This window comes from Eimeria acervulina, genomic scaffold (assembly GCF_000499425.1).
Source record: "Eimeria acervulina Houghton genomic scaffold, Eah_scaff394, whole genome shotgun sequence".
Lineage (NCBI taxonomy): Eukaryota > Apicomplexa > Conoidasida > Eucoccidiorida > Eimeriidae > Eimeria > Eimeria acervulina.
Window position 1 is genome coordinate 10,989 of NW_013549839.1, and position 20,074 is coordinate 31,062.

The window sequence follows — 20,074 nt, forward strand, 5'->3', positions numbered from 1 at the left end:
ATATATATATATATATATATATTCATATGTATATAATATATATGATAGGATGGGTATTGATATTATCTGTTTTATTCGGGCTTAGCAGCTGGACGCAGAAAATGTGCACGTAAACGACACGTCCTGAGTTTACTTCACTTCTTTTTCAGAAGGATTTAATAGTGTTTATTTATTTTTCTGTCCTTTGATTTTCATTTAATTTATGCCAATATCCATACATTTATTGCCTACCTGCGGGAGTTGCGCTTCGTACAGCTGTGCATCGAGCGATCCTCTCTTTCTGTGTTGTTTTCTGATATGTTCCCAAGTTTGAATTAAACAAAGTTGAATATTAGAAGAAAGGGTTTTTTCAAAATGTTCCTCTGCTGAGAAAGATTCCTCCTGAAGCCACTCCAGCATTTCTATTTCTTCTTCCGGTCCTAGACGAGGCAATCTGCTCTCCAGTAAATCAGCGGAAACCTCGCGCGAAAAAGCATTTTGCTTCAATATTTTGATTAATTCAGTTGCGGTAGGCTCCATTATTATAATGTGTGATGCAATAAGCAACAAAAACCATAAAATAAGATGTGCAGGCGGCCTTCCTTGTGATTTGCACGTTTCAATTAACGACCTGCCTATACACCCCAACGCTTAACCTTCATTTCGTTGCGGAATCATCTTCATTTGTTTTTCTCCAATTAACTAAATCTATAAAGAGCCTTTTGCAGCTTTCTGTTTATTGTAATTCGTGCGCAGAGGAGCCGCTTTATCGTTTTGTTGCTCTTTATTTCTTCTGTCTACAGTTCAACTCCACATTTCTAACGAATTACCTTATTTAGAAAACAAAAAGGTTTACTTCCAAACCTTTACAATAATCAAGCATAAGTGCAGGTTTAAAAAAAAACAGATTTAATATTCGCTGCTTCCTCTGTCCTACACTGCCAAGAGCAGCAGTATATCCCCGTCTTTAATCATTTTCTTTAATTATTTAAATTCACACCATCAGACTAAACTGAGAACGCCCAGACGACCACGAGACGTTCGCTCGAGGAGGCAGCTCAAACAGCCGCAGCCGCGCAATAATCTTTAACAGCTGCAGCAGCTCCTGCCTCTGCTGGCGCTCTCTGTCTCCCCTGTCTAAGCCGGAGGGCCCCCGAGGGGCCCCCATAGGAAGCTCCTTAGGGGGCTTAGCAGCCCCGATGGAGGCCTTTCCTGGAAGCACTTGCATGCAAGCAAAAGGGGGGTCTACGCCGCGTTGTGTTCTGTCTAACAACTGCTTTTGACTTAGACTGGAGAGCAGTCGCTTTATTGCTGTTTGCAGCACCGTCCTTTCTTCTTGCGAGAAGCAATCTGAAAACAAGGAGACAAACAAGCATAAGCTGTTCAATTGAAATAACGAGAAGAACATAAACAGCACAAAAAGAGAAACAACAGCTGCATGCATTGAGCTGTACATACACCTCAACCCCCAACGTCTCACCCCTCAAGTTGCAGGCCCGCCGCATCACTGAAGAAAACCATCGAGTCCCCAAAGTCCCAGACCGCAGCGTCTGAGGCAACAATATCAGCAGCAGCAGGTGCAGCAGCAGCAGTAGCAGGTGCAGCAGCAGCAGCAGCAAGAGCAGATGCAGCAGCAACAGGTGCAGCAGCTCAGGCAGCAGCACAGACGGAGCAACGTCGGCCTCACAGGTGGCTCTAGCAGCACGCGGCGATGCAGCAGCAGCAACCAATGCAGCAGCAGAAGCAGCAGCAGCAGCAAAGTAGCTGCCCTTATGATATGCAGAATTGCAGCTACAGCAGCAATCGCAAGGGTTTAGGGATTAGGGTTTAGGGTTTACCGCGGCAACAACGTGCATCACGTCTGCTGGTTCAAGTTGTGCTGCTTTTGCTGCTGCTGCCTGCAGCACATGAGCCTGTGCAGCAGCAGCAAGCTGCAGCAAGCGCTCGAGCGTTTGTCTCTCTTCTTGCCCCCCTGCTGCTGCTTCTCCTGCTCCTGCTGCCGTTGCTGCTGTTTCTGCTGCTGCTGCTGCTGCTAGGGCAGCTCTTATATTATCAATTGCAGCAAAACTCAACTCTATGGAGGCCCCCTTCATTGCATGCAGCGGCGAACGAAGCACCGCACGAAGACACAACTGGCATAGAGCAAACCAATCCAACGCAGCAGACTCTCTGCTGTTGCTGCTGCTGCTGCTGCTGTTGCTGCTGCTGCTGCTGCTGTTGTTGTTGTTGCTGCTGCTGCTGCTGCTGTTGGTGATGCTGCTGCAGCTGTTGTTGTTGTTGCTGCTGCTGCTGCTGCTGTTGCTGCTGCTGGTATTTGTCTCTCCGGAAGCCAGCAGCAGCACCAGCTGCGAGCAGACGAAAGCAGCATTTAACTCTTCTTCTCCTTCATTAGCAGACATCATCAGGGGCCCCGCACACTGCAGCAGAACCTCCAGGGGGGCCCTCGCTTGCTGCAGTTGGGCGTTAGGGGGCCCCCTTGAGCTTAGCAGCAACTCTAAAACAGCAAACGGCTTGCTAGAAACAACAGGAAAGAGCGACGCAGCACCAGCAGCAGCAGCTCCTGCTGCTGCAGTACTCGCGGATTCTGCTGCTGCAGTACTTGCTGCTGCTTCTCCTGCTGCTCTGGCTCCTGTTCTTGATGCTCCTTCTGCTGCTGCTGCTGCTGCTGCTGCTGTCAGGGCTTGAACGCACTCAGGTATGATGGGTAGCAGCGCTTGGCTCTGCAGCACAGTCAATTTGCTGCTGTCTTCACTTAGATGGATGAAGGGTTGCAGCAGCAGCAGCAGCAGCAAACGCGTTTGCGAGGAGAGTGCAGCAAAAGGAAGGTCCTGCGGTGCTGTTCCTGCCGCTGCTGCTGATCCTGCTGCTGCTGCTTCTGATGCTGCTGCTGCTGCTGCTGATCCTGCTGCTGCTGCTGTTGCAGCAGGTGCTGCGGAGTCGGCGAGTTCCTGCAGCAGCGCAGCAGCAAGGTTATGTGCTGGCTGCTGCATGCATGCATTTGCTTGAACGTAAGCAGAAGCAGCAGATACAGCAGAAATCAGAGGGTCTCCTTGAATGTAAATAAGGGCTCCGCGGTGTATATACAGCTTCTGCAGCAAACGCTTCCAGGGGCCCCTGCTGCTATACATCTTCCTTGCATGCATATCCTTGAGACGTGCAGCAGTAGCTTCAACTTCTGCTGCTTCTCTGCGTGAAACAGCTGCCTGCTGCCCCAATGTAGCCATAGAAGAGAAGCTACTAGTTGCAGACAAGCAGCACCAAGGGTCCCTTCTGCTGCTGCTGTTGCTGCTGCTGTTGCTGCTGCTCAGCAGCAGCAACAAATGAACCAGGGGCCCTCCTAGTGCTGCTGGGGGCCCCTCAATCACGGGGGCCCCCCAGGGGCCCCCAAAGGCCTTACAACCCCTAGGGGGCCCCCCATTGGGGGCCCCCAGGGGGCACCTATCTGAATAAAGAGTTAAAGTCTTCTTAATTTGTATAAAAGGCGAGGAAGGAAGAGGAAAAGAAGAGGGCCCCACGAAGGAGGGGCCCCCTCTTAGTATTTGTTTGTTTAGGAGATTCATTTATCATTGTGTTTTGTTTGTTTTTGTTTTAATTTTAGTTTTTATTATCTGTCTTTTTTTATTTTCTGACTTTGTTTGATTGAGAAGGAGAGAGAGGGAGAGAAGAGTAAGATGGTCAAATTAAATTAAACATAAAGAGCTCGAAGAGAAAGAAAGAAGGAAACGAACAAGAAATAAATAAATAAACCAATAAATAAACTAATAAACAAATAAATTTATTTATTTATTTGTTTATTTATTTATTTTTACAGACAAATAAAGAGTAAACAAACTGTACAAAAAAAAGAGAAGATTGAGTGAGAGGGCCGCAGTGCAGCCCTCACATTCTTTGCCTTTTTCCTAATTCTTAGCTTCAAACAAAGAAAAAAACTAAATAAATAAATATTAAAAACCTTAAAATATATATATTAATATATATAGTACAATATTAATATATTTATTTAACTAAATGCAGCAGAAGAATTATTGAGGGGCCCCCCTATTGCTGTAAAAAGCCCCGGTTGTATGCAGGCGTGGGGCTTATATACATCTCCTCAGAATATTTGTTTGTATTTTTCTTTGTTTTTCTTTTGTTTTTCTATTTGTTTGTGTTATTATTAATTAATTAATTAATTATCTGCGTCTTTTGCTGTGATATGCAGCGGTAGTTGTACGAGAAGAAAAGAAGAAAGTCAGACAGTAGAGAGCAGCAAGAGAGAAGAAAGAGCTTGGGGTGTATATATATATATATATATATATTTGTTTGTTTTATTGAAATCATTTATATTATTAATTACTCACTTTTAAGAGCATTCTCCTCCAACAGCCATTGAGACAGTACTAAAACCTCTCTATCTTCTTTTGTTTCTTCTTTCTTCTTTCTTCTTCTCTTTATTTTATTTTATTCTTATTTAGCGTTAGAAGGATGGAAGACGCAGAGGGATTTACAGCAGTGCGGCGCAGGCGAAGAGGCCCGAAAAAAGCAGCAGCCGCTGCAGCAGCAGCGCCAACAGCAGCAGCAGCAGCAGCAACAGGAGCAGGGCCTTATGCTGTTGGAGATGGGGGCGATGAAGAGAAATTTGAACACATCGATGCAGATGCTGAAGGGTTACTGAAGCGGCTGCCGCCAGAAGCAGCAGCAGCAGCAGAAGCAGCAGATGCAGCAGCAGCAGCAGATGCAGCAGCAGGCATGGAGGAGGAAGCGAGCGATAATGGAGACGAAATGGAGGAAGAAGCTGACGCAGCAGCAGCAGCAGCAACAGGAACAGCAGCAGCAGCAGCAGGAGGCGCCCCCCAGCGGCCTAAAGGGCCCAGGAGGAAGCAGCAGCAGCAGCAGCAGCAGCAAAAGCAAGATAAAGATGAAGCCTTTATTAGGAGATTGCCTGTACCTCAGCATCGTTATACTCCTTTGAAACAGCAATGGGTGGAGCTTATTAAACCCTTAGTCATGCACATGCGGCTGCAAGTAAACCATAAACCCTAAACCCTAAACCCTAAACCCTAAATGTAATGTATACGGCCTTGCTGCTCTCATAGCAGCAACAGGAAACCCTGAACCCTAATCGCATTCTGCTAGGCTATGCTGCGGTTGTAGCAGCAGAAGGAAATATATAAATATATACATGTTTATATATATATAATATATTATAAAAGGTATATATATCATTATATGTTAGTTTGTCGTTTTCTTGCTCATTAATTTATGTGCACATTTGTCTATTTTATTTATTTTATTTATATTATTTATTTTATTTATATTATTTATTTATTTTATTTATAGCTGATATATATATATATATATGCATCCACTTAGTGGCTGAGCATTATTTATTTATATATTTTTGTTTATTTTCTTTGTTTTATTTTATTTTTTTAATTTTATTTTAATGTATTTTAATTTATTTGCTGTAGGTGCGGATGAACTTAAAGCGGCGATGCGTGGAGCTGCGTGCAGCGCCTCCTCCAGCAGCAGCAGCAGGAGGAGGTGCAGCAGCAGGTGCAGCAGCAACAGCAGCAGCAGTATATATGCAGCAAGGAGAAGACAATGTACGTTTAGGAAAGGGTGCAGATTATATAAGAGCTTTCTTATTAGGGTTTGAACAGAGAGATTGTTTAGCTTTACTTCGTTTAGAAGATATATATTTAGAGTCTTTTGAAGTGCAAGACGTGAAACGGCTTAACGGAGCCCACCTCTCGAGGTAAATATTAAACAACAAATAAAATTATATATTATTTGTCTTTTTATTTTCTTGCTAATATTCTTTTCATCGCTTTGTTGCTGTTGGTCTTGAGCTGTCTTTGTCTTGTTTGCTTTTAGTGCTCTGCTCTCTGCTTTTTGCGTTGGTGCCGCCGTTCTTGCTGCTGCTGCTGTTGCTGCTGTTGCTGTTGCTGCTGCTGCTTTACTGTCATTGCTGCTGCTGCTGCTGTTCTTGCTGCTGCTGCTGTTGGTGGCGTTGTTTAAATTCTTTTCTCTGCTTTGTTATTTTGATTGTTTTGTTATTTTTATTTATTTTGTTTTTGTTTGATTTTTTGTTTTTGTTTGATTTTTTTGTTTTTGTTTGTGAGGGTGATTCTGATGTCTCACTGTCTGTGTATGGATTTAGCATTCATCTATTTATTTATTTGTTTTTCTATTTACTTGTTTATTTATTTGTTTATTTTATTAATGATTATGAGTTTATCATGTATTCGCATTGCCTGCGTGTGGATTATATAAAAGAAATATAAATATAAACTAAGTATAAAATTAAATAAAATATAAATATTCATAAGAATATAAGTATATTAGCATTATATATTAAAGCATTTATATATTTATATTTATATAATCATACATATACATTGATGCATTAATATGTATATATATTTATTTCTACAACTTGTCTTTATATCATTTACCTTATCTGTGTCTTGAATTATACATATATATATATATATATATATTAATGCATAATATAATAATTATATGTAATTGAATATCTTAATTGTTTCTGTTTTTCAGGTGTATAGGCAGGTTGAGTGGTCGTAATGGTGCAACACGTTTTGCAATAGAAAATGCAACACGAACACGAGTAATAATAGCAGGCCGACGTATTCATATTTTGGGTTCTTTTGATTGTATTCGTCTTGCAAGACATTCAATTTGTTCTCTTATTCTTGGGAAGCCCCAAGGAAAGGTGTATGGACATCTTCGAACTGTTGCAAAAAGGCTTAGTCAACGCATGTAATATGTGTGATTAATCTGCATATTTTAATATCATTCAACACTTCTTTTCCTTTATTATTAATATTATATATAAATATATATATATATATGTGGATGCAACAAATAAATTACTACGATTATTACCATTTGCGAGAGGGTTTAGGGTCTAGGGTTTAGGGTTTACAAGGACTTTTAATTCGGGGTTTTGATTTTAGGGTTTAGGTTTTAGGGTTTAGGGTTTAAGTTGACGCAGGAAGGGATGATGTTCTTGGGCGTAGGCTTCAGGCAGAGCATAGGGTTTAGGGTTTAGGGTTTTAGGTTAAGGTTTTATGATTTAGGTCTTAGGGTTAGGGTGTATGGGGGGGATAGGGTTTTAGTGTTTACGGATCTAGGGTTTAGGGTTTAGGGTTTACTTGGGGCCCAGGAAGGCTACGCAGAGATGCGTTCATCTCTAGGCCTGAACGTTTAAATAAATTGCTCCTGTAGTTATGCATATACCATTCAAAGGAATAATAATAACAATAATGTTTAGGGTTTAGGGTTTAGGGTTTAGGGTTTAGGGTTTAGGGTTCAGCGTCTTATAATGCGCATCCTCCAACTAAATGACGAAGAAGCAAACAAAAATTATAATTCGTTCATATACTCCAAATAAAACGCTCGATGCAACCCTAAACCCTAAAACCCTAAACCGTGGATGCTGAAACATACAACAACAATGAAGATAATAATAATATAATGCATATGTACAACTTTTTTTAAGATCTTAGTATAATTAGAGATCTATGCTGATGTGATGTACAAATAAAAATAATATTAAATGCTATTGCATGCAGCAGTAATAATGCATTATTAACAAACTACACTATAATAACAATACTTTTTTAATTCTACTCTTACTATTAAAAGCTTGAATACATCGATTCGTACAAAACGCTCCTCGGTTCTAACCATATATATATATATAGTACATATATATATATATATATATATGCATGTATATATATACATGTATACATATACATGTATATATATACATTTATATATATACATGTATATATATACATGTATATGCATGCATGGATACATGTGTATATATGCATATGATAATGTAGGTAACGCCAATATGATCAAACGCAAAGCCACAGAGTTATATATTATATATATAAATATATGTATATATATATATATATATATGTATATACATATATATATATATATATACATATATTCCTTTTTGTGGTTGTCTTGTCTGATCTTGACTGCATCTATATGAATCTATTATTATTTAAAACCAAAATGACTATCTACTTTTTTATTTTGTAGCTGTTCTATTTATTTATTTTGCAGTTGTTTCATTTCAATGCCTTGCAGCTGTACTACTAGCGGATGTTTGTCTCCTCTATTACAAATATAACTTATATATAATATATATTATATATATTATATATATTATATAATATATTTGTATGCGGTGTACCCATTAATAAATTTTAATATTGATTTGGTAGTTCTTATAACACCGCCTTTGAGCGTTGTTATAAAGTTTGTTCAGTTGGGGAGAAAAAGTTAATGAATAAACAAATATTATATTATATATTATATATATACATTATATATGCATATATAGTTGTACTGTCTACATGTGCATATAGAATACAATATACATGTTACTGAAGGATCTATAAAGATGTATAAGGATATATAAGGGTTTATAAGGACTTAAAAGGGTTTATGAGTGTTTTATTAGGGTGTATATATATATATATTTATAACGATTTATAAATGTTTAAAGGCATTAATAAGGGTTTACAGGCATATATAAAGGAGTACAGGCATATATAAGGGTTTATAAAGGATATACTTTATAAGGGTTTATAAGGGTTTATGAGGGTTTGTGAGGGTTTATAAGGGTTTAGTTGTATGTCTCCCATTCAGTTTGAGTTGCTGTCTGTGTTTGAGGTTCCTCAAGATGTTCAGGTGTATAGACAGTATTGCGTGGGGTGTCTGTGTTGCTGTAGTAGGTAGGGGTATTAAGAGTTTCACTTCTTTGTCCTGTTCTTCTCAAACTGTTTGTAGATGTAGAGCGGGTCTGCACACCGGAGATAGACATACGCCCACCTAGAGAAGCAGTAGTAGTAGTAGTATCTTCTTCTTGCTGCTGCTGCTGCTGCTGCTGCTGAGAGGAAGTAGAAGCATTTATATCAGGAACTTCAAGCCTTCTATAGAAGGAAGGGTAGCTGTAGCTGTAAGGATAGCTATAGCTGTAGGTGTATGGATAGCTATAGCTGTAGCTGTATGGATAGCTGCTGTAAGTATAGGGATATGAATACAAGGGTCTGCTGTAATAGCTAAAAGGAGCATAGCTGTAGCGAGGGTAGAAAGAATAAGGTGTATAATAAGAGTAAGATGAATAATATCTTGTGTATGGAGAGGCCCAGCCTAACCCTCTATTGGGAGGACGAAGAGGTGTATCTGCATCTTCAGGAGAAAACCACGGGTGAATATCTTCAACTGGTGCTGCAGGTGCAGCAGGAGGAAGCATTTCTGCTAGTGCTTCTGCTGCTGCTTGTCTTAGTGCTGCTGCTGCTGCTGCTGCAGGAGGAAGCGCAGCACTTCCTTCTCCTTCAGCAAGACGTCTGTAGTATCCATGCTTGTGCCCGTGCTTGCCGTAGTATCCCCTAGAATAATAATAAGTGGGGCCCCAGCTGTAGCTGTAGTAAGTGGGGTAAGCAAGAGGCTGCATATACACCGGAGGTGCATAGGTGTAGCTGTACATCGGGTAGCTGTAATAGCTATAAGAAGGATATCCATAGCCGTAATAACCACCGCCATATCCCTTCTTTCCTAGACTTCGAGTTGGTGGGGTGTCTTGACAGTTATCTAGAAGCCCTGATACACCCCTACGAGAGCAGTTTCTCTGTCTTGGGAGTAATCTCGTAATCTCTTCTTCAGTAAATCCTGTTGCAGCCAGTCTGTCGTGCATGCGTACAAGAAAACCTTCAACAGCTTGAGTTGTAGCTACTTGTAAGGAATCTTCTTCTAGTACCCAAGGTCTTTCTTGTGCATCACGCAGCACGGCCCACAGAGTCTCTAAGACAGCTTCCTGTACCATTATCTCTCTAAGGAAGTCGTTTGTAACTCCGCGGAGAGCAGCAACAGGTCCTGCTGCTGCTGCTGCTGCTGCTGAGGCTGTTGTAGGCCTAGACCCCATTGTAGATGCCTCCATATCTGCTGCTGATGTGATTACGCTCCCAGTAAGGCGATCGCGTACACGACCGACAATGTTTCTGACAGCTTCTGCTGCAGTGTCTACTGTCTCCCATCCAGGCATTACAAGAGAAGTACGGAACATGTTTTGAATCTCTTGCATTATTGCTTCAAGTGCTGCCTCTGGCATAGTAACAGGCTGCGGCTGCTGCTGCTGCTGCTGAGGCGGCTGAGGCTGCTGCTGGGGAGTCTCGGGTGTCATAGGGGTTGGAGAGGCAGCCTCCATCATGCGGACACCAGTGCTGCTGCCGCTGGTGCTGCCCATCTCCTCTACAGAGACTTCAGCATCAATGGGGGTCTCCTCAGTCCACTCCATTGTAGGGGTTGCTGTACCCTCAAGAACAGTCGGCAAGGCAAGGCTGCCTCCCGCTGCTGCCAGGGCCAAAACCCCGGCAAGAGCTGCCGCTCGCGTCATTTTCGTGGTGGTGCTGCTGCTGCGGTTGCTGCTGCTGGTACTAAGGGGGGGGTGGGTATGTCTTTGTGTTGGGTTGTTGGTGGGGAGGTGAACGGGAATTGTGTGAAAAGAAGATGATTATTTAAATGCGTCTGAAGCAGCAGCAACAATGCACAAGGAAGAGGTGTTAGCGAGGGGGAGAGGTAGGAGAGACAGACAGACAACGCGTAGCTGCAGCTGCGCCGCTCGTCTTCTCTCGCCTGTCTCACTCCCTATTAGACAGCGACAAATAACGTAAATCGTCTATCTAAATAGATAAATTTAGCCTTTTATTTTTCTTTTAGTGTTGTAAATAAAACAACAACACGCATTTCTTCCAAAGAGCATCAAGCCAGCCCAAGTGACCACGAGCAGCAGTTCGCCAGAACCCCCAGGGAATTTCGTTGAGGAAACAGACGAAATCTGCAACAACTACTATAATTTAATATATTTAAATCATTTATACGGTATTTTAAATATAAATATCAACACACTGCATGCAGAGAGAGGTATATTATGCTGCGTTGCGTATTTATTTCAGGGAGCTCACCCATACAAGAGCAGCGACGTGTGCTGCACGCATACTGACATATGAAGGCTTTTCGTGTTGATATGACGGCGAAATGAATGAAATAAATTACTATGTATTAGAAAAAGAATTTATTTGTTTATTTACGTAATATTTTCACCAAGACGCATGCTGTGAAACCCGTTTGCACGTGTTCGTGAAAAGTAGAGGAGAGGAATAAATAGGATGGAGTGCAACCTTTCCTTTTATGTTTATTGATATATAAATTAATATGCAAAATCGTAATAATTTTGTATTTGCCTATTTTTAGGAATATGTGGCCCCGCTTGTGCCTACAAATACATGAATTCCTACACGTGTGTTCATCGCCCTTTCACGTTCATGTATATATTCAAAAGGGTATAGGAGTTTATTTATACATATTCACTTGCTAATACGCATTATACTCATATGCATATATTGATAAAAGAGCAAATTTATGTTTTTGAGCGTACAAGGTTACATATATGTAGATATATGAATCCGTATCTCAGTTGAACTTGTCACTTCAATTATAATGAATTAAATTCAAATAAATGTGATTTCTGAAGTACAGATTCGAATATATTTGGAAAATGAATACAAACCAATATTAGTATTATTCCTCTTCTTTTGGGCCTTGCTTCGTTTCTTCGTATCTAAACTGATTCAACAATAAGTCCTTCACGTTCGCAGTTCATATCGTTGTACTTGTTGGGTTTTTTCTAATGATATTCACCTCCCAATTGGTGCAAATCATGTTTGACGTATATAATGTGTTTAACATATATATATATATATATATATATATGCAAACCAATATTATCTATAAATGCTAACGCCCAATTGCAAAGAGGCGCAGCAAGAATATTCACATTCACGTTTATTCACTCCACTGAGATTCATTGTGCACCTTTCCCCTAGAAACAGCAGTTTGAATTTATGGAATAATTTTTCAACAAACCGAAACTGCATGTTTACACTGTACGGGCTAGGGCCTAGGGTTTATGCAGGAAGGATTAGCGTTTAAGGTTCTACGGGTTTGAATGAAGCGAAAGGCTTTCAGTCGATCATATGTAAGCACAAATTTTCAGGAGGAAAAATCTTAAGTGCTTCATTTTTACAAACCCCAAATCCCACACCCTCCAGGGTTTATAGCTCATGATTTAGCAGTCAAACGTCTCGCTAAATTTTGAATCAATTTCCAAAGGATAATAACATATTTAACTGAGGTCTGCTGCAGAGATAAGAGAGTATTTTGTTTTGCTTCAGAATTGGTAGAAAGGAAGACGTCCTTCTATAGGGCATTGAGAAGCAGCGTATGCAAAGTCGTAAACCCAAAGCCCAGAATGAAACAGGAACATGAAACCCTAATTCACTCAATTCCTCTTCCGCGAAGACAGTGCGAACCACAGGAGCACAGAGAAACACTAAACCCTAAACCCTAGACAGTAAACCCTTAAGCGCTTCAGCCCCTATGCCTTAAATACATTCGCCTCGTTTGGCCTACAGCATGACCTGAATCTAAATACTGGCCCCTAAACCCTAAACGCTAAACCCTAAACTTCGGGGTATTCGACCTAACCCCATGTATGGCTATTTACGCTTTAGACATGTTTGAGGGTTCAGAGCTTAAGGTTAGGTATAAATGCCTAAAAATGCAAAAAGATTAACGAACAACTCTGGTTTGAACGTCTTAAAGAAAAAAAGAGAAAATTTTGCCTTGCGCGATTGCGAAGGGAGTTCTGAGTATATTCAGGTAACAGGAAATCATATTAGTCGTCTCTGAGATGAAATACGCAAAAAAGGTTTGAGGTTAGAGATGGTGGATTAACTCCTTTGGAGTTCGTTTAGAAGGGCATCCTGAAACGCACACACGCAAATTGCATAAGATGCCCCATTGAGGGAATTGAATATAAGATATTTTATGCATACAGCCCATGCTAAAGACAACATGCAAATTCACTTTTATAGCACTTCCTTAGGATTACCCGATCTGCTACTTTTCCCTGCCATGTCTTTAAAACCCGTCCCTACCGTTTTTCTTCAGGGCCCAGGGTTTAGAGTTTAGTGCCCATCTCTCTTTCAGGGATTAGGGTTTAGTGAGGGTTCAGTAAATTTACCCGGGAGTGGGAACGGGGCCGAACCCGAAGGGTGTGGGTGGCATAGGGGGTTCACCGAAGACGGGAGGAGGGATCGGGGTGGGAGTAGGGAGGTCGACTGGGGCGAGGTTTCTGTAGTTAGTGGTGTTGGATGTTTCAAAAGGAGTTGCATCGATGTTCATGTTTCCAAGGAGATCCATGGGATAGCCAACGCCTTCACCTCCAAAAGGGGGGAATTCAGGGGGAATTCCAAAGCCAGTCATGGGGGGAAGGGGAGTTGGGGTGTTCATGCCGAGGGGAGCACCCATGTTCAAGCCCATAGCTTCAGTACCGAGGGTGCGTGAAGGAGGGACCATGGGGGGGGTGTTCATGTTCATCATTGGGGGGATGTTGTTCATCATGTTCATCATGGGGGGGGTGTTGTTCATCATGTTCATTGGGGGAGGGGTAGGCATGTTGGGGGTGTTCATAGGAGGGCAGTCGGGGCATGTTGCTGGTGTTCCTGGGGTGCCAGGGCGGAGGCGGCGCCAGTAGTAGCTGGGGTAGCCATAGCTGTAGCTAGGGTAGCCATAGCTGTAGTACGGGTAGCTGCTGTAGCCGTAGTAGCTGGGGTAGCTGCTGTATCTGTAGTAGCTGGGGTAGCTGTAGTAGCTGGGGTAGCTGTAGCTGTAGTAGCTAGAGTAGGGGTAGCTGTAGTAGCTGGGGTAGCCGTAGTAGCCGGAGTAGCCATAGTATCCGAACCTGCCCTTTCTGCCCATGTTGCGTGGCTGCTGAGTGTATTCGCCTCTAGGGACGAACTTTGCAACATCTTCCTCAGACATGCCTGCAGCTCTCAGGTTGTGGTACATGCGGTGAAGGAACTCTTCAGCAGCACGGCTAGCCATCGGCGTGGTCTCCTCCTTCTCAATGGCAGTCACACCGCTCATCCAAGCAGCGGTCTGTACACCACGGAGAGATGCCCACAGAGCGTCTACAACAACATCCTGTACACGCACCTCCTTCATGTACTTGCGAGCGGTGCGGCGGAGGGTCTCGGGGTCCATGGTTTCGCTGGCAGTCATGAGTTCGTTAGAACTGTCGATGGCTGCGCTCATTCTGTTGGAGATCATGTCCATCATCTCAGTCACGCGGGTGTATGCGGTGGACTGGTTCTCTGCCCAGTTGAAGGCGTTGCTCAGGTACTCCTGAATATCACGGATCAGCTGGCGCATCATGTTCTCCTGGAGCTGCAGCTGGCGCTGGACAGCTCGGATGAAGTTCTCAAGCCAATTGTCTCCTCCCTCGGAGGTGGGGGAGGTGGTGGTGGTGGTGGTGGTATCATCAGGAGTGCCAGGGGCTCCTCCCTCCTGGTAGGTACCCATTTCAGTGTAAGTAGGAAGGACTGTGCTCTCAACAGAAGTAGTGCTGGGCACTGCCATGGCGGGGCCCACGGCGAGGGCCAGCGCGAGTGTACAGAAACCAAGGCGGGTCATTTGCAACTGCTGCACGGGGTGATGAGAACTCTTAAAGGAAAAGGCGAGAAGAAAAAGGAATGAATGAATGGAATTTACAGCCGAACTCCCGATGTTCTGGGGATTACGAAAAGTAGCTAAACGCCAACAATTAGCATCCTACTGACGTTATCAGGAGGGGAAACACATGCAAAAATAGAAAAAGACAGGTGTCGTTCGTTCGCCCCATCGCGCGGGAAAGCGGCGCGTCTCGTCTCATCATCCCGTCGCGCCCTCTTTTGAGAAATTCAAATTCAAACCGCACTGAAATTTCACTTCATTTATTTTTTTCTTTTATTCTATTTAGGGTTTTCCGCAGTTTACAGGCACAAACGAGCATATTCAACGGAAGGTCGTCATGCGGTCTACTCCTGTAACAGCCAGCGGTTGCGGGCGCATTGTTGTTCCCGGAGCATCGCTTCTACCACCATTTAAGTATGCAAAAATTTAAGGAAGGTAATTGGATTTAAAAGGACATTCTTATTTCATTTCTTCATAAATCCACTCCTCAGGTATCTTTCGTGTGCACGCATACTTCATACCGCTCGGATCGGTACGCAATAGAACCATGTTCCGTACTACGCAGTACACCGCAAATAGAACCAGAAGAACATTATATGCATCAGCACAAACAATAACAATGAAAGAACATGTGATATCTAATGGCCGGAGAAAAGTCCTGTAGGATGCCCCCACAGAGTTATTTCCGACGTTGCCTGCCGTTTCATCTGTCTCGCTCGGCACGATTTTGCAGATTCCCTTTCAGGTTCACACTTCAGGTTGGTAAGGAAGTATCAGTTCTTTAGAGTGTATTATATATAATTTGTAGACCTAGTGTTGGCCGTAAGAATGAACAAAACACATTTCGTGGATAAATTATTCCCCGACACCCTCGGCCATAGGAGATTATTTGTGCGCATATATCCACACTCACATTTACATATCCATATTTTAATTGAAAGTAAATTTATACGATGCATGTGTATGTAAATGAGGAAAATGGAGCGTGTGCGGGCTGTGCTAACAGTTGTCTGTGATTGCAAATAAACTACTGAAAGGGTTAGCAACACTGGATCCCCCCTAGCTTTCTGTACAGCCTAACTTTAAGATTTGCATATTCATCAAGCCTTCATTTTTTATTTTATTGCCTGCAACTGCTGAAACGGGATAAACGCAGCACGCAGCGGCCGCGCTCTAAACCGTAAGCCGTGAAAGAAACAGAGACAGCACTGCACCAGTGCTCATTGTGCATTTCATCTATTCGTGTGCATTCTTTGAATTATTGTTGGGCATGCAACACGAGGCAAAGAACCGAACTAGTCGCCTCCCTCGTACTGTGGAATTGTTACGTTGTAGTTTGGGTGTACATCTTGGTTCTTTTCGTTGTCTATGATACTTGTGGGATTTTCAGTTCGTTTAGTAGCAAAAGATGTATCTAACAGAAGAAGCACAGAATGTAGCCAAACCAAAAGCAGCATAGAGGCCGCCTTCGAATAAAAATCCGCCTCATGTTTTTTTTCGCGAGCAAGCGCCAAACAAAAATACCACACAGCAAAAAAACACACTAGCAACCAAAATACAATAAACAGCCCCTCTGCCCTTAATCCTCCTCAAATATCAAGAAACGGCAATACAAAATTCCTCTGCAGTACACCCCGAACCCCCAACTGCGTCGGGGAAGACAGAGAAAAGCAAGTGAGCAAGACAAAGAGATTCAGTAAACGGAAAAAGCAAAACTTAAGGAAAATATGCAGTTGTGTAATGCGAAGCATATAAACACTACACAAGCAATACAAACGCAAAGAAAAACCAAATAAGCGGCAAATTTCATTTGGTGAATCCACACAACATACATCCAGTAAAAATAAACAACTCAGAGCCGAACCCTTCAAGAGTATAAATCGAAACAATCGAAAGAGACGACCAAAAATGACAGAAGACAAGTAAAAAGGAGACATTCAGAACCGAGCATCGAGGAAAATGAATGTCAATGAGGAGCCAACGAGACACAAACGGCCAGCAAACAAAAAACAAAAATCATTGGATTGGATCTGTTTTCGTTATAAAGCTTCACAATGTGAACATAACGATAAAAAATGATACCGCCATTACAAGAACGGTATTTTCTTCAAAAGCCCGTACATTAGGGACAATGGTAATTGAAAAAGATGATTGTAACTGTAGGCATTAAAATATTATTCAACTGCTTGCAGAAAATAATGCAATTTTTCTGAGCCGAACAACGCGGCAAGGAGTCAGCTAAATACAACTATAAATACATCAGCAAAATAACTCTAAACAATTGGAATTACATTAGTAAATAATACTATAATAAATGCAACTATAAGAAATGCAGCTGTAAACAAAAACGGGCGAAACAAATGCAGCAATAAAGAAATCCTTAGTCTCAAAAGAGATAACTGGCGAATGCTCAGTTTTATTGTATATATTGGTTTGCCCTTATGACGAGCTGCTATAAACACTAAAACAACAGCTCTCTCCAGAGAGGTTAAGCGCGAGGTTTAGGGTTTAGGGTTTATCAAAGCTCTTCAGGCCGTTTAGAAAGGCATTCTGCACAGCAGCAACACAAACAGGAGAACGAAACCCTTAAACCTTTTTCATACACAAATAGACACCTGCAGCACGTTAGTCCAAACCATCCATCGCCTACACTTTCGCACAAGTCAGGAGCAACAGCACGGGCAACAGCAGTAGCAGCAGTAACAACAGCAACTGCAGCAGCAGCAACAGTAACGGGAGTAGAAGTAGCAGTAGCAACATCAGTAGCATCACCATCAACAGCAGCATAAGCAGCAACCGCAGTAGAAGCAACAGCAACCGCAGTAGCCGTAGTAGCAGCAGTATCATCCGCTGGATCAGCAGCAGCAGCGGCAGCAGCAGAAAAAGCAGAAGCAGCTCACGGTTCAACCATCCCGAAAGGAACGAAAGGCACGAAGGGTTCATTGATCATTTCTGGTCCCTCCCAGACTCCGAGGTTTCTAAAGGTTGTTTGTTGATAGCCGCTGTTAGGAGTGACGGCATACCCGTAAGGAGAGCCAAGAGAGCCCATGCGTCCTAGGGGTTGCTGCTGCGCTGCTGCTGCTGCTGCTGCTGATGTTGGGCCCTGTTGCTGAGGGTAGTTAGCGTTGTTTGCAGCAAATGGCATTGTGTTGTAACGAGAGTTCATAGTAGGAGGAAAGCTGTTGTAGTTGTAGTTGTAGTATGAGTTGTAATTGTTAGGGTAGGCTTGTGGGGTTGGCATCATATGTGAGTTGTACCCAAAGGGAACCCCCCCCATCATCATGGGCCCCTCTTCGCCTAGCCTGCGGTGGTGAATGGGTTCAACCTCGTGCATGAGAGGCTCGCCTGGGAGGGGGAGTCTGCTGCTGCACTCGTTGCAGGTGCTGCAGCTGCTGCTGAAGAACCTAGGGCTGCTCCAGCCAAAAGAGGATTGCATTGGGTACCCCCAGCTGTAGTTATATGTATAACGGGGGTAAGCTACAGTAGGGTAGCTGTAAAAGGTAGGATAGGGGTGTGCATAGCCATAGGTGTAATGAGGATATCTGTAACCGTAGTTGTAGTAGCTGTACCCTCTGCTCTTACTGCCCATGTTGCGTGTAGGACTGCTGCTGATGGTTTCCTCTATTACAGTCTTAGGCACATACTTGACGATGTCTTCTTCTGCGATTCCTGCAGCTCTGAGGTTGTGGTACATTCGAGCGAGGAATTCTTCTGCTGCTCTGTTAGCTGCATTGAAGACATCGGCCTCTTCAACATGTCCTCCAATGCCGCCCATCCAGGCAGATGCCTGTACACCCCGCAGAGAGGCCCAAAGTGCGTCTACTACGATGTCTTGAACCCTGACTTCTCTCATGACCTTACGAGAGGCTTCTCGGGCCGCCTGTTCTTCTGCTTCTGCAGTCGAAACCATATCGGTTGCTGCCTCGCGGGTAATAGCCATGCGGCTACTGATCATCTCCAACATTGCATTAACTCTTTCTAAAGCAGAGGAGCCATTCTCGTTCCAGCCGAGGGCATCGGTGAGGTACTCCTGAATGTCCGTCATCAGCTGCCGCATGAGACTCTCCTGCACCTGCAGCTGCTTCTGCACAGCGCGGCTAAAGCCCTCGAACCACTGTTGCGCAGCATCAGGAGCTGCAGTAGAGGTGCTAGAAGAGCTGCCTTCAGCAGCAGGGGTAGGGGTTGGGGTGGGAGCCCCGCTTGGTTCGTAGGTTTCCATCTCACCGAGACGATGATAGGTGCCTTCCAATGGGGTAGGCAGGGCTGAAGAGGGTCCAGCTAAAAGAGCCACGGCGGCCAGAGCACAGGCCGTGAGCCGAGTCATTGTTTATGCTGCTGCGTCCCGCAACGCAGGACACCACAAGCCACACGGAAACGCGGAACAATTACTTTCTGCTCCCAACCAGAGCAGAAAATGCAACCGGATACGCTGAAACGGCAGGCAGAAGAGGAGGGTGGTAGATATAGGTAGACAGCGAACGCAGCGACAGGTGATAGTGACCTGCTGCGAGACGCCTGCGTTGCTGGGAGCTCACCTCAGGACAACTAACAGAATATTTTCAGCAATCATTATTTTTCTATATTGTATAGTTGAAATTTTATTCAAATAAGCATTTAAATACTTACTTACCCACTAGAATAGCATAATGGTAGAGAATAAGCATTTTTTCCCCGGACGCATTCCAGGCTGTTGTCCGCCGTGGTGGTCCGTCCACTCACCGACCACAACTTGCAAAACTTCGAGAACCCCATTTAAGCTAAATCACCTGAAATAAAGCAACGAAATGTTTTAAAATTCTTTTGCGCCTTGGTTCCCTTTAAAAGGGTATATTAAAAGCCGATTTGGAGGATAGGGTGGGGAAACGAGCACTTCGACGACGTCGCCACACGGGGTATCCCTCTGTCCGCTGCAAGTCAAGTCCCAGAGAAAATGTCTATTTCTCCATATAAAAACAAACACAAATAATACTATCGTACTATTTCAACAATGTATATAAGTTAAAGGCGTCTCACACAGCCTTTGTCGTCATTTTGCATCGTTCCCTGCGTACGAGCTCAGGAGGTCCACTGAAGTCAGGGTCGTTTCAACGGAAATGCGCGGATCCTCCCCCCATTATTATTTATCATCGAAGAAATTAAATTTGGTCCAATACTCGTTTTGAGCTGCATTAACCGGTGTGGATAGGTTGCCACGAGGTCACCAAATGATGACGGCATCGTTGAGTTTTGCCCCTGATCACCCATTTGCAACATTTTCATTAAATGGCCCCTAGCTTAGCCTCAAAACCTTCAAGATCTAATTAACCTGCCGGAGACCCATGAAGTACACTTGCATGTGTGGCTGCATATAAACGCAAGAGTCCGGGATGACGACTTGACGGCCCGGCGAAAGCAGGTCAGAGAGTGTTTGCAGCGTGGTAAATTACCAGCAGTTAATATATATATATATATATATATATATATATGTATTCGCGTATATGTAGATATATAT

General features: G+C 43.3%; 5 protein-coding genes across 5 annotated transcripts; 1 reads left to right on the top strand and 4 right to left on the bottom strand.

The window, feature by feature from the left end:
• Nucleotides 1-973: 973 nt before the first annotated feature.
• On the bottom strand, nt 974-3,203 carry EAH_00036500 (hypothetical protein, conserved; the record flags this gene model as incomplete). The annotated part of the gene is made up of 3 exons (XM_013395654.1): nt 974-1,329; nt 1,460-1,529; nt 1,818-3,203. 3 exons carry the CDS (start codon nt 3,201-3,203, stop codon nt 974-976), a joined length of 1,812 nt encoding a protein of 603 aa, XP_013251108.1.
• A 1,240-nt stretch (nt 3,204-4,443) lies between these two features.
• EAH_00036510 (hypothetical protein, conserved) lies at nt 4,444-5,720 on the top strand (the record flags this gene model as incomplete). Its single annotated transcript, XM_013395655.1, has 2 exons — nt 4,444-4,983; nt 5,430-5,720. 2 exons carry the CDS (start codon nt 4,444-4,446, stop codon nt 5,718-5,720), a joined length of 831 nt encoding a protein of 276 aa, XP_013251109.1.
• A 2,915-nt stretch (nt 5,721-8,635) lies between these two features.
• On the bottom strand, nt 8,636-10,405 carry EAH_00036520 (82 kDa gametocyte antigen, related; the record flags this gene model as incomplete). Its single annotated transcript, XM_013395656.1, has 1 exon — nt 8,636-10,405. One exon carries the CDS (start codon nt 10,403-10,405, stop codon nt 8,636-8,638), a length of 1,770 nt encoding a protein of 589 aa, XP_013251110.1.
• Nucleotides 10,406-13,089: 2,684 nt separating this feature from the next.
• Nucleotides 13,090-14,544, bottom strand: EAH_00036530 (56 kDa gametocyte antigen, related; the record flags this gene model as incomplete). Its single annotated transcript, XM_013395657.1, has 1 exon — nt 13,090-14,544. One exon carries the CDS (start codon nt 14,542-14,544, stop codon nt 13,090-13,092), a length of 1,455 nt encoding a protein of 484 aa, XP_013251111.1.
• A 2,935-nt stretch (nt 14,545-17,479) lies between these two features.
• EAH_00036540 (56 kDa gametocyte antigen, related) lies at nt 17,480-18,802 on the bottom strand (the record flags this gene model as incomplete). The annotated part of the gene is made up of 1 exon (XM_013395658.1): nt 17,480-18,802. One exon carries the CDS (start codon nt 18,800-18,802, stop codon nt 17,480-17,482), a length of 1,323 nt encoding a protein of 440 aa, XP_013251112.1.
• Between the last annotated feature and the right edge of the window lie 1,272 nt (nt 18,803-20,074).